The sequence below is a fragment of the Perissodus microlepis genome, chromosome 10, assembly GCF_051167445.1.
Source record: "Perissodus microlepis isolate ML-2025 ecotype Zambia chromosome 10, ASM5116744v1, whole genome shotgun sequence".
Classification (NCBI taxonomy): Eukaryota; Metazoa; Chordata; class Actinopteri; order Cichliformes; family Cichlidae; genus Perissodus; species Perissodus microlepis.
This window is the reverse complement of record NC_140470.1, coordinates 2,519,691-2,533,285: the sequence shown is the minus strand read 5'-3', so window position 1 is coordinate 2,533,285 and position 13,595 is coordinate 2,519,691. Positions and strand designations below refer to the sequence as shown.

General features: G+C 41.5%; 1 protein-coding gene across 3 annotated transcripts in view; it reads left to right on the top strand.

Moving 5' to 3' along the window:
- The window catches only part of b3gat1b (beta-1,3-glucuronyltransferase 1 (glucuronosyltransferase P) b), a 71,844-nt gene that overhangs the window by 56,313 nt on the left and 1,936 nt on the right, over window positions 1–13,595 (top strand). For all 3 annotated transcript variants that reach the window (XM_084941470.1, XM_084941467.1, XM_084941469.1), the window contains 2 exons: window positions 8,709–9,005; window positions 9,351–9,456. In XM_084941470.1, coding sequence (XP_084797596.1) covers window positions 8,709–9,005; window positions 9,351–9,437 — 384 coding nt within the window. In that variant the 3' untranslated portion in view covers window positions 9,438–9,456. The remainder of the gene's footprint in view (window positions 1–8,708; window positions 9,006–9,350; window positions 9,457–13,595) is intronic.

Below are 13,595 nucleotides of genomic sequence, written 5' to 3'. Positions count from 1 at the left end.
AGCCCCTCTTTATCCAGACGAGAGAATATTTCTTCCAACCGCTCCAAATGCTGTTGCACGGAGGATGAAAAAACAATCACATCATCCAAATACAAAAGCACCGACTGATGTCTGCAATCTCCAAACAAACGCTCCATCAGGCGCTGAAATGTACTGGGTGCATTACACAAACCAAACGGCATGCGGTTGAACTCAAACAAACCAAATGGGGTACAAAATGCAGTTTTAATCTTATCCTTCTCAGCCATTTCCACCTGATTATAACCACTAGCCAGGTCCAAAGTGGAAAACCACTGAGCACCAGTCAAAGCATCCAAGGATTCTTCAATCCTTGGCAGAGGAAATGCATCCTTTCTGGTCTTGGCGTTTAACTGTCTATAATCGACACACATCCGTAGACTTCCATCCTTCTTTTGAACAAGAACTATTGGGGATGAATACGGACTACTACTTTCTCTGATGATGCGAGCTTGCAGCAGCTGTTTGATATGATCCCTTGCCAGTTCATACTGAGACGGAGGGATTCGCCTGTATGGTTGTCGCACTGGTGTTTCATCTATCAAAGGAATTTCATGAGTGATCAATTTACTACAACCAACATCCAACTCATTCTTGGCAAACACGCCGCTATACTTCTGCAATAAAACTTTTGCTTGCCGTTTCTCGCTCTCCTCAAGATTTTCAAATCCAGGCAGATCCAATTCCGCTGCATTATCTGCCATTGTGTGACTGGAAATGTAAGCTGTACAACACTGTGAATTTACAGAGACCTGTATTTCAGAATTACCTTCTGCTAGCACACTGGCCAGTTGAACTGTAGCAATCACCCGACGAGGCGTCAACCAGACATCAGTTTTACCCACATTAGTAACTGGAACAAAAGCCTCCCCTCCTTCTCCCTTTACCAATGAAGGAGACACCAATAGGCCTTCCGGGAGAAAACCATCATCAGGCCCGAGGGGTTCAATCAAGAGGTCAATGGGTGTATTCACAGGCATCTTTGGACAGGTAACAGGAACATAACTTTGCGTTCCAGCTGGAACACAGAAGGACTTCTTACCCTGTACTCTAACACGATGGGGTTCAGGAGAATTTGCCATGGCCTCCATCATTTGGCAGTATCTCAACGCTCTTCTCCAACCACGTGGTGCAGTCTTCAAAACTGGAGCCTCCCAGAGGTCAGAACCATATTGTTTACACAATTCAGAGTACAGGGGGTTCAATACATTCATTCCTAACACACCAGGTACAGATGTCTTTTTCTGTGCCATGTGGCTATCTGTTGGATCTCCCACAATCAACACCCCTCGACGAGGTAGGTGAATTCCCAGGATTGTAACATCCAACTCAATATACCCAGAATAAGGAATTTGTAGGCCATTAGCTGCTTTAAGTCCCAACCAACCACAGTCTCTAAGCTTTTCATCACTGAGATGAGAAAAGTTATTTTTAAAAGAGCTTTCTGTGATTGTTGTGACCATGGACCCTGTGTCCAGCAAACATGAAATAATAACCCCACCCAAATCAACCTCCCCTTCCAAGCATTCATCAACTAGATGACTGAGTTCTACATTAGTGGAGCCTTGCAACCCTCCCACCAGTGTGTGGCTCTGTGCACTGGTGGGTACTAGTTTTCCGCCGCCCTAGTAGTTTGGCCATCAGCCCTAGCTGCTCTTTCATGCTGATTTCCATCAGAATTGGGTAATGTCGGGCAAAATCGGGCAATATGTCCAATTTGCTCACACCTAAAACAAATGGGTTTACCATTCACCGTCCTTCTACGTCGAGAAGTGTGATTGCTAGAAGCAGCCACCTCCTGTGGGTTTAATGCCTTAATGACCAACTCTAATTGTGTCTGTTGGGCTTTAAAAAGGGACACCAACTCAGCATATTCTGATGTTCTAGAATCTACACTTTCACAAGAAGCTTGCATATCTGCAGAGACTGAAACAGACTGATTATATCTAGACCTAAAAGGCTGATTCTCATACTGTGCCATCCACCTGGTCGCTTCGGCTCTCGCCTCACGAATGGTCCACTGTGGGTTGGCATTAATCAAATCTCTCAGCCTGATCCTCAATGTCAGATCTCTAACACCATCACAAAATTGATCACGCAGATCTTTTGAAGCTTTTCTTGCGGCTTCCTCATCCGTTTTAGCAATCTGGTCCATTAAGGCCATCAAAGAATGAGAAAAGTCAATTAAGGACTCACCTTCTAATTGTTTACGATTGAAAAATCTGCGTTGCAAAGAAATGTGGGAATCTAAGCAGCTGTAAGTTTCTTTCAGTGTATCAAAAATTTTCTCAACATTTTCTTTCTGTTCCTTTGGTAAAAACTTTATCTCAGTGCGTGCAGTACCCTCTAAATGGTTAAAAATAATTTGAGCTTGCTCTTTTTCTGTTCTGCCTCTCGTGCGCACAAAGTCTCTCATTTGCTCAATCCACTCATCTAGAGTCAGTGAGCCCATATTGTCCAACTTCCCTGAAAATGTTGGCAACTTTCTATCCTGTTGTACATATACCACAGGATTGGGTCTCACAGTCACACCCCGCTTAGCGACACTGCAATCGTGGCACACACTGCAAACAATTCAGGTCTCAGCGCAGCTGGGAATCAGTGCTATGTATGGCCTGCGATCTGGGAGATAAAGGGAAGTGGCACAAACAATTAAACAAAAAAAGAGAGGTTAGTCCGCCCTTACACAACTTACTCTCAATCAATAACCGCCTCTACGGCTGGACGGACTAACCAAAACAAAATTACAAATCAATCAAAAGAACGAAAAAAAGGACAGCAGAGACAGCACAGAATATTGATCAGTTTCCCTGCGCGCAGTCGATCTAGGGCTTGATCAATTCTTCTATTAAAATTCGTGGTCACACGACAGTATACCCACTCGCACCTGAGTGAATTAATTGCCTCTGGTTTTTTCCACAGAAGAGCGCTGACTTCACCCCACACACCCACTACCTTTTCACAGCTCTTCAGCCAATCACCTGGCAGAGAGCAACAGACTGCCAGGTGACACTTGTTACATGTGTAACTGCTACCTCTTCGATGTTAGTCTGTGCTGAATTCATTAAAGAGCACTGTTCTTCATGAGGACTGGTTTATTACCGGCCGCTACTACATTTTGGCGACGAGTAACCCCTGCGTGTTTTTTTTCTGCTTTGAGTTTTTTTGCTGAGTCATCATGGCTGCAAACGTCCATCCGCCGCCGATGTTTTTGCCTTGCCCTGGAGATCCTGCTTTGCCATTCAACATGTGGATGCGTATGTTCAACAATTATTTGCTTGTGATCAATGCAACAGGGAATGCTTGGCCTGAAGCACGAAGAAGAGCTACTTTACTTCACTGCTTAGGAACTGAGGGACAAAGGATTTTCTACTCACTGCCAAATACAGGTGACACTTTCGCCTCTGCTGTTACTGCCCTAGAACAATACTTTTCACCCAAGGTAAATGTTGTTGTGGAAAGACATGCTTTCAGACAGCGAACACAAGCTTCACATGAGACTGTTATCCAGTATGTGGCTAGCTTGCGTGACCTTGCTTCTAAATGTGAGTTTGATGACAGGACAGAAGAAATGATCCGTGATCAGCTAGTGGAACATGTGTCTAGCCCCAGCATAAGAGAAAGACTCTTGCTGGAACCTGATTTGACACTAGATAAAGCTGTTACACTGGCAACACAAATGGAATCTGCAGTTCAACAAGCTAATAGCTGCAGACAGCAGTACTCCAGTCCAAGCTGTGCAGTCTCACTCGCGCTCCATGCAGAGGAAACATAAATACAATGCTCACCCTGCAAAGCCATCTCATGCAACAAAAACATCTAAGAACTGTTTTAGATGTGGTTCAAACAGTCATTTAGCCAACTTTCGTCAGTGTCCTGCTGCCAAAGCTACTTGTAAACTGTGTCATAAAATTGGACATTTTGCTCGTGTCTGCTGCTCATCCAAGACAAGAGATGTACGGGAAGTCCATTTACCAAAACTCACAGTCCTTTACTTAACAGATCCTTCTCATGCATCAAAAGGATTGCAATGCAGCATAAATGTGAGCACACCTACCTCATCAGCTAAGGACATTGAACTGATTGTGGACACAGGTTCTGCAGTTTCTATCCTGCCTAACCACATCTACGAAGAGCACTTCAGTGGTACGCCACTAAAACCACCTGACCTTCAACTAGTTACATACACAAAGAAAACAATCCCTGTGTTAGGCTGCCTGCAAGTCACAGTGAGCAGAGGAAATGCATCTGCCTCAGCTGTGTTCTTTGTTGTAAGGAAAGGAACTCCTCTTCTTGGAAGAGATCTGATGGAAGCGCTGAATGTCAGCATTGCAGGCAATACTGTTCTACCTCCATGTACTGATCCTACTGCTTCTGTGATGTCTACAAATCCATCACCTGCTTCTTGCATCCCTGCTGCCCCAGATATTGGCTGTGTGCGTGCCTTTGTGCATAAAGTGAAAGTTGACCCAACAGTCAAACCTGTGCGTCAGAAGCTGCGACGTCTCCCGTTTGCTGTGAGGGCTTCAGTTTCAGCAGAACTGGATCGTTTACTCAAAGCTGGTGTCATTGAACGGATTGATGCATCACCATGGGTATCCCCAATTGTTGTGACAGGACGGAAAACTGGTGGAATAAGGCTGTGTGCAGACCTCCGTGAACCAAACAAAGCTGTGATCACTGATTGCTACCCCTTACCACATGTAGATGAATTGTTTGCCAGCTTACAGGGTGCAAAAATATTTTCTACAATTGATCTTGCAAATGCATACTACCAGCTGCCCCTGCATGAAGATAGCAGAGATTTGACAGCATTCATTACACATGATGGACTCTTCAGATTCTGCAGAGTACCTTATGGACTGGCCTCTGCCCCCTCAGCTTTTCAGAAAATGATGGCTGAAATCCTTAAAGACCTCCCAGGTGTCCAAAACTACCTGGATGACCTTATTGTCTACAGTAAAAGTGCAGTTGAGCATGACCAAAACCTTTGCACTGTCCTGCAGAAGCTCAAAGATGCTGGACTTGTGCTTAACGAAAACAAATGCCATTTTAGGAAGACATCGCTACGCTTCCTAGGTCATGTTGTCACTGCTGATGGCATTCTTCCTGATGAGGAGCATATTGATGCTGTTTTGAGAGCCCCTCCCCCATCTGATGCTGTTGCTCTGAGATCCTTCCTGGGCTTGGTGTCATGGTACTCCAAGTTCTTGTCAAACTTTGCAACTGTTGTAGCCCCTATGCGTGCCTGTGCTAACGACAAGAACACCTTCACATGGACTTCAGATGCACAAGCGAGCTTTGAAGAAGTAAAAAAGCTCCTGGTGAATAGTCCCGCACTGGCACTGTTTGACCCTGCCTTGCGTGTTGTGATCTCTACTGATGCAAGTGACTATGGGCTTGGTGCTGTATTTGCTCAAGTGCAACCTGATGGCACAGAAAAACCTGTGGCGTTTGCTTCCCGCACACTGTCTGCAACAGAACAAAAGTACTCAACTGTTGAAAAAGAAGCTTATGCTTGTGTGTGGGCTGCAGAGAAATGGAGAACATATTTGTGGGGCCGACGTTTTACTCTGCGGACAGACCACCAAGCTCTGACAACACTGCTGAGCACCAAAGGGATTAATAGGGCTGGAATGCGCATCACCCGCCGGTCTGCCCGCCTCCTGTGTTTTGACTATGATGTTATTTACCGCCCAGGTTCTCAGAACTATACAGCTGACTGTCTCTCTCGCCTGCCCCTGCCTGTTTCTTCCCATCCTACATTGGATGCAGATCATGAAATGGTAGCCCAAGTTTCTGCTGCCATGTCCTCTCTTCCAGTTGCGGACTTTGACTCTGCCTGTTCAACTTGCCCTGAACTGGTTGCTTTGCGTTCACAAATACAAAGCGGCTGGCCTGCCTCAATCAAAGCACTTGATGTCACGCTTGCACCTTACTACAAAATCCGTAATGAACTCTCAACCCTAAGTGATTATGTTCTCAGAGGCTCAAGGCTCATTGCACCACTTTCAGTGAGACCTAAACTCATTGCACTGGCACATGAAAGTCACCAAGGGATTGTGCGCACAAAACAAAGACTACGAGATCTCTACTGGTGGCCAAAAATGGACTCACAAGTTCAGTCTGCCATAACCTCATGCCTCCTCTGCCAGTCCAATGACAAAACTGCACATACTAATGCTGCTCCTCTCCAACCCGTCCCACTGCCTGATGGACCGTGGAAAAAACTTGGTCTTGACATTGTTGGGCCTTTTGATACTGCAATACCTGCTTGTAGATATGTCATAACATTGACTGACTACTACTCCAAATGGCCTGAGCTTGCCTTTTCACCTTCTGCTACTACTGATGATGTCATTCAGTTCCTCTCATCTGTCTTTAGTCATCATGGCAACCCAGAGAACATCGTAACTGACAATGGTACACAGTTCACCTCTGTAATGTTCACCTCATTCCTCCAGAATAGAGGCATCTCCCACAGCAGAACATCTGTCTACTACCCAGCTGCAAACGGAGCAATCGAACGGTTTCATCGTGCCCTCCGCACCTGTATCCAGACAGCAATCCAGCAGTCAAAACCATGGAAGGCGACTGTGCTGGATTGGCTTCAAGTTTACCGTGCAACACCGCATGCAACTACTTCCCTCTCTCCCTAATGAACTCCTGTATGGCAGGAAGATGCGTACTAAACTGGATGTCCTCCCTTTGCCTCCTGCTGTGTCTCCACTGGATGACGTTGCACGTCACTCAGTTCAGAAATATCAGTTGAAAATGCAACGTTACACTGATGGTAGGCGTCATGCACGGAAACCTTCTTTTCTACCAGGAGAGAGTGTGAGGATAAGGAAACCCCACCATGTCCCTAAAGGACATCCCAGATTTACCCCTCCTGTAACAGTAACAAAAGCCAAAGGCTCGAATGCCTTCTTGCTGAGTGATGGAAAGATTTGGAATGCCACTCATCTAGCACGTTGTCGCCCTGTGACTGAAAAGAATGCTGACACTGCTAGGTTGCACCACACCCAGACTGGCTCACCTACTGCCAGAAGACTGCCACGCATCAAGTACAAGCCTCGTTGGCACAAAGACTATATTGTACCATAATAGGTTGCTTGAAAAAGGACATTAGAGAAATGTCATTACTTGTTCTATTTTGGGTTTAAGAAGAACTGATTTCCTGCCACCAATGCACTAAGAAAAAATTGTAATGGAAAAACTGGAATAATTTCTTTTCATTTTACAATTTCAGGCTTATTTAGCTTTTCTAGTTGTAGTATTCTGATGTTATAACTATTGCGACATTTAAATTCACCTGTGTATGTTTGGTTTGCTAAACAGTGAATTACTTTATTTCTGTACTACGCTATTTGGTGAACTCTTTTTATAAAGAGAGAGGAGATGTTGTGTTCTGTAATGTTTATATCATATTGCACCACTAGAGGGTGGTGTCGCAAAATAAGAGTAAAGCGGAGTCGGTAAAGGTTGAGAGATAGAATACAGTTAGATGGCTAGCTGATAACTGATGTGTGTAACTGCTACCTCTTCGATGTTAGTCTGTGCTGAATTCATTAAAGAGCACTGTTCTTCATGAGGACTGGTTTATTACCAGCCGCTACTACACGTACCGAACCGAAAGCACTGTATTAAACGATTCAATATCGATACGAGTATCGTTGCAGCCCTAATATATATGTGTGTATGTGTGTGTATATATATATATATATATATATATATATATATATATATATATATATATATATATATATATATATATATATATATATATATATATATATATATACATATATATATATATATATATACATATGTTACGCCTCACATAGGCATAGGTAACCTCCAGTAGCTAAGGAAAAAATGTGTATATCTCAAATAATTGATGAAGGCTTGCAGAAGGTTACTGGCTTCTGTTATGTGAAAATGATTGCATAGAGGTTTCTGCACAACAAACAGGAGAAGTAAACATTCTCAATGTTTTGTGTTGCTACACACTTCACTGCTGCGTAGCTAGTGAAAGTGTCTGCAAACAAGCTAGCATTTTCCATGTTACTACAAGCAAATGTAATAATATGTTAATAATAAGCAATAACAAAGAGACTTTCGGTACAGCTTTATACTCTTCTTTATAACCAGTTTCACACTAGCAACTGCCAGAAACCGCACCCTAACCGGTTGCAGAATGAACACTTTTACTTTGGCAACCAGTGACTAGCAGCAGGTCAGTGACTGTCTCCAGCCCTGTGTTTTTGGGAGCTTTAGCAAACAGTTTCTTTCAGCAACTACTAACAACTGGTCAAGGGAGTGCACATTTTTCCCTAGTGACTGGTGATTGCCAGATGGTCGCCGACAGGTCTGTGCGACTTGCTTTAAAACTCTTATATTTTCTAAATGATGATTCCATTAGAGTCAAAAAAGCAACTAGAGGACAGTAGGCGTGTGCATTAGCACGTCATTGACAACTACCATCCTGTGCTCATTGCAGTGTCCTCAGCTCTAACTTTTTAAGTCCTTTTTCCAAACACCAAGTTTGTGACGCTGATTTCACAAACTGACATCACACTACGTCCATCTTTTACCATCTGTGATCTTTAGCTAAATCTAATCTTTTGTATGGGTTTTTAAATGACTTGCATAAGTGGTTTATTTCTGTGTCTGTTTTCAACTAACAGATGCGTTCCACTAAAAAGGTGTCGGTGTGGCCCGTGGCTTTTGTGGGTGGCCTGCGTTATGAGTCACCCAAAGTAAACACCTTGGGGAAGGTGTTTGGCTGGAAAACTGTATTTGACCCGCACCGGCCCTTTGCTATCGACATGGCTGGGTTTGCGGTGAACCTGCAGCTCATTCTGTCCAAACCTCAGGCTTATTTCAAGCTGCGTGGGGTAAAGGGAGGATATCAGGAGAGCAGCTTATTAAAAGAGCTGGTCACTCTCAGTGACTTGGAGCCTAAAGCTGCTAACTGTACTAAGGTAAGAAAAGGAGGCTTTCTATATGTTTAAAATGTCATGCAATGCCAGTGAAATGACAATGAAACAAGCTGCATCTGGAAATGCTGGTAGAATAAGAAGACGAGTCTTAGGATCTTGTGTTGTCAGAAGAATTTGTTCTTAAAGTCATTAAACTGTCAGCTTAGCACCAACCCTTTAAGCTCAGAGGCTCATTTTAAATATGTTATGTTCTGCGTCTGGATATTGTGTAGCAGATATGAGGCAGCCTATTACCAGCAAACAGCATTTCTAGCCAAAATGTCTGTATTAGTATCTCATCATATTGAGTATTTTTTTGCTCGTCCATGCCTTTCTCCTTACCTCTAGGTATTAGTATGGCACACAAGGACAGAGAAGCCTGTGCTGGTAAATGAGGGCAAGAAAGGATTTACAGACTCTAACGTAGAGATATGACATCCTTCACGTGACACAGGTAATAACGGAGATTTAGAAATGCAAATTACTGCATTTCAACACAGTGATTACTTTGGGTGTGCGGGAATGAAAAAGCAACTTCAAACCCAAAGAATATGGGCACCCAGAATACACACCTAATTTGAAATGAATGTCTGACCTTTGTATGTAATACATTTTCAAAGCAATTCATTTTGTCTTAGTGGACCATCAGTGCATAGACCTGAAGAAATAGTTCACCAGGGTTTTTAGTCATAGTTGCCACTATAAGACTTTAATGATAACTGAACAGATGGCTAATATGGCCACTCCCTGATTTCCAGAGGGGCTGCTGCATTGGATGTCTGCCCAAGTATCTCGGCGTGGGTCTGGCACGAGAAGCTTGTGACCCCCTGAGGTTGGATTTGTGACTATGCGGCAATTGCTCATTGTTAACCAGCTAACATTTACATGCCATTTTAGCCAGATTAACATTTATGATAACTTATCAGTACCTCATTGTTGTTCTAACAGAAGCTGTACTGACCCCCAGAATTCTTCAAACTGTTGTTCAATGTTGTTAACGTCACCAAGTTTAGTTGCTAGAGAGGAGAGGAGCTGCGTGTCTGCCTGTCTGCAGCGTGCTGTGTGAAGTTATGTCAAATAGAAACGGCAAAGATTGCACTGTTGGTATTGATACTATTGCAAATGAGCATCTACATTTTTAGTATCTATTGGTATCTGAGAATTTTTTTTATGACAGCCATAATAGAAACCCTGTTTCTAGGTCAAGTATCTACTTTGTTGGATGAGGCTTTTCTCTTAGCTCTGCTGTATTTTAATAAATTCAAGCCTCCAAATAATATTCTGCCCCTCCAGATTGTTATCAGTGCCAAAACAGAAATGTCACAGGAAGTCAAATTTTGTCTTAACTTTTCAATAAATTTGGTTTTGCAGCTATTGAGACAAATGTGTGATACATATCCATAGTTAAACAGAAGTAGTGACCTGGATTAAATCCTTTCTCTTGTATTTTCCCACACGTGGAATCACAGATATTACAGGTTGTTTCAAAAGTTTTTTAGAAACTTTTTTAGAAGTTTTTTTTTATTGAAATGAAAAACATTTAAAAAAATAATATTTAAACAATATAAATAAAAACACAATTTAAATATTTACTAATATTTTTCAAAACCTCTCAGTTTAAATATTTGATATGTTTTCTGAGTTCTATTGTGAATAAAATATGGGTTTATGACATGCAAATCAATAGATTCTGATTTTATTCACATATTAAACTGTAATATAGCATAGTTTGTTCTTTGTTCATATTTTGCTTATAGAACTCTTTTGAGTTGTAAAAACTATTCCCACAGAAATATTTTGAAAGGCTGTTTCTTCACATTTCTCTTAAAGCTTTCACACTGCTGTTGATCACTGAAGTTGCCTTGATTATTGTCATGTTGACCTTGGTTCTAATGTGGGTTTATAACTTTTGGGACATTGGGCACCATAATTATTTTGACAATATACCCTCCAACGTGGTGTCATAGTTCATTCCATGGGGCTTTGCATGTCTTAAATGGTAAATGGTAAATGGCCTGCATTTGTATAGCGCTTTTCTAGTCCCTAAGGACCCCAAAGCACTTCACACTACATTCAGTCATTCACCCATTCACACTCACATTCACACACTGGCGATGGCAAGCTACATTGTAGCCACAGCTGCCCTGGGGCGCACTTACACTATTTTTCTCAAACAAGTCAGACAACATATATTAAACACAGGCAGCTGTTTTCTGCTGTCTACAGCATGTAAAAAATGTTCTACTGACACATTCAGTGTGACTGAAGTGAAAGAGCCAGTGTGTCCATACAGAAGAAAAGTATGATGTGAATATGTGAGTGGATTGTCAGAAACGAAACGAGGGACAGTGTCAGCATATGTAACAAAACCACTTTTCATTTACCAAACCCAGGTTACTGAGCTGAGAGTAAACATACGGTCTAGACTTTTGTATGAGTGTTGTTCAGTTTGTATTTCTGACTGGGTAGACTTTCAGTAAACAAACTTCAGATGAAAATTGTTGTCACAACAAAGTCCCTGAAGCCATTTCTGAGCTCTCTAAAATGGATAACCATTGACTTTAGCATAATATGAAATAATGTGTATTTACTGTGGGAAATGTGGATCTAATCTGAAAGTTATCCATATTTTTATTTTTATAGTTTTCCTTTTGAGTTTAGATGCATGGCCGATTCTCTGATGTATATCTGTTTCTACCTGTGCTGATGCTAGCATGGCTAAAGCTAGCCAAGCAGAAGTAAAATGTGAAGCAAGACAGAAGGATATACTCACACACACCAACGAGCACTGCAGATGTAACAAAAATATGTTGACATCAAATAGTATGTTGTTTGAAATCTATATGAAAAAATTACATATCTAGTTTTTCAAACATTATTTTGTTTTCCTTTTTCATAATGTTAGCCAATTGTTCTAATTAGTGTGTGATTAGCCTTAGTGCCCTAGAAATCATTTTTATATACAACTAAAAAGGACTCGCAAATACGTTTGAGGATAATACCTCAACTTTATGATGAATTGCTAAATCCTAAATTTGATGCCAGTGGTTGGTTTAAAAAAAGCCCCAACAATCTAAAGAGCCCCTATGAGCAACAGTAGGGAGGAAAATCTCCCTTTTAATGGGAAGAAACCTCCAGCAGAACCAGGCTCAGGGAGGGGCGCCATCAGTGATTTGTTCACTGAGAATTTTTTTCCTGCACCCAATTCTGGGTGCAAAACTTAATTTTTTTTAACCACTATAAACATGTCGTTGTATATAAATATGATTTTTAAGACACAATGTTGAGACGAGTTAGGTGAAAAGCCAAAGCAGCCACTTTTGCTTCTTCTTTTTTTATTTAGTTTCAGTTTCGAGTTCAGACTGAATTTGCTGTCTGTCTTCCATTCTTTGCAAAGAGTCATGTAGAGACAGTCGGTGGCAATACGTCCTTTTTCTTCCTTGTCTTGTTCTTCAGTGTCTTTTTCTTTCAGAGGCTCCTGCAGAGAGTTTGTGGTCTCATAAGCTCTCCTGTGATATTTAGAGCTTGAGCTAGCCTCATAAATTAGTCAGTAGCTTAATCTGATATAAATCATCTTTTCTGTTTGTGTGATTAACACAGTCCCTGAAAAAAATAAACAATAAAGATGCAGTATCATGAGAGAAAATCTTGAGAGAAAAAAAAGATGGATAGACCTACAGAACTACATTGCAGTGTCCTCAGACACTACAGAGTGTTGTAATAAACATAATGACATAGGTAAAATGAACGTTGGATGAGAGACTGTCTGAATAAAACAGGAAACATACTGAGATGCAGACTAAAACACACAGGCTTGACACTGGGACCAGGGGAAGTACAGACATGCATGCACATAACAGGCAGGGAAGACATGGAATGAAACACAAGGAGGGGAACATGGGAACAGGAAAGGGAGACGAGCCACAGAGGGAGACACGGACATAACACAGGAAACATATACAAAGGACTGACAGGCTCTCACAGGAGATACAAGAGGAACCTAATGCAAGAAACCATAAACAAGGCTGACTGTAAAACTTTAACTGAACCCGTCCTTAAAATAGAAAAAGTGACAAAAACACAATAACTTCAAAAAACCCTGATACATAGCACAGTTTGTCCAGCCAACATTTAAGAAGGCTGTCCAGCATACGGTGACATGGTATCGCAGACACCCGTGAAACTTTTTTTTTGGAATTATTTTTCAACCAAGATTAGATAATGAGAAAGACGATCAGCTAATGAACATTCAGCAATCATTTAAATGGTGAATGTTAGCTGGCACCACAAAAGTCCTAATTTATTGCATTTAAATGAACACTCCTTCAGGTGTTGTTGAAACAGCTTTGTCGCATAAGCCATAAAAAGAAATCGATTGAAAATATATGCAAATCTGGTAATAATTTCACCATTATTAAAATATAATAATGAGAAGAAGAAAAGAAAAGATGGAACGTTGCCATTCTTGCATAATAATATCAGCTATCTCCATCTTTTTCAAACATAAAGGAGACTGCTAATTACCGCTTGTTAATATGTGAATCATTTGCACTTGTGAAAATTACAGGTTTATAAAAATAAACCTGTAACTTT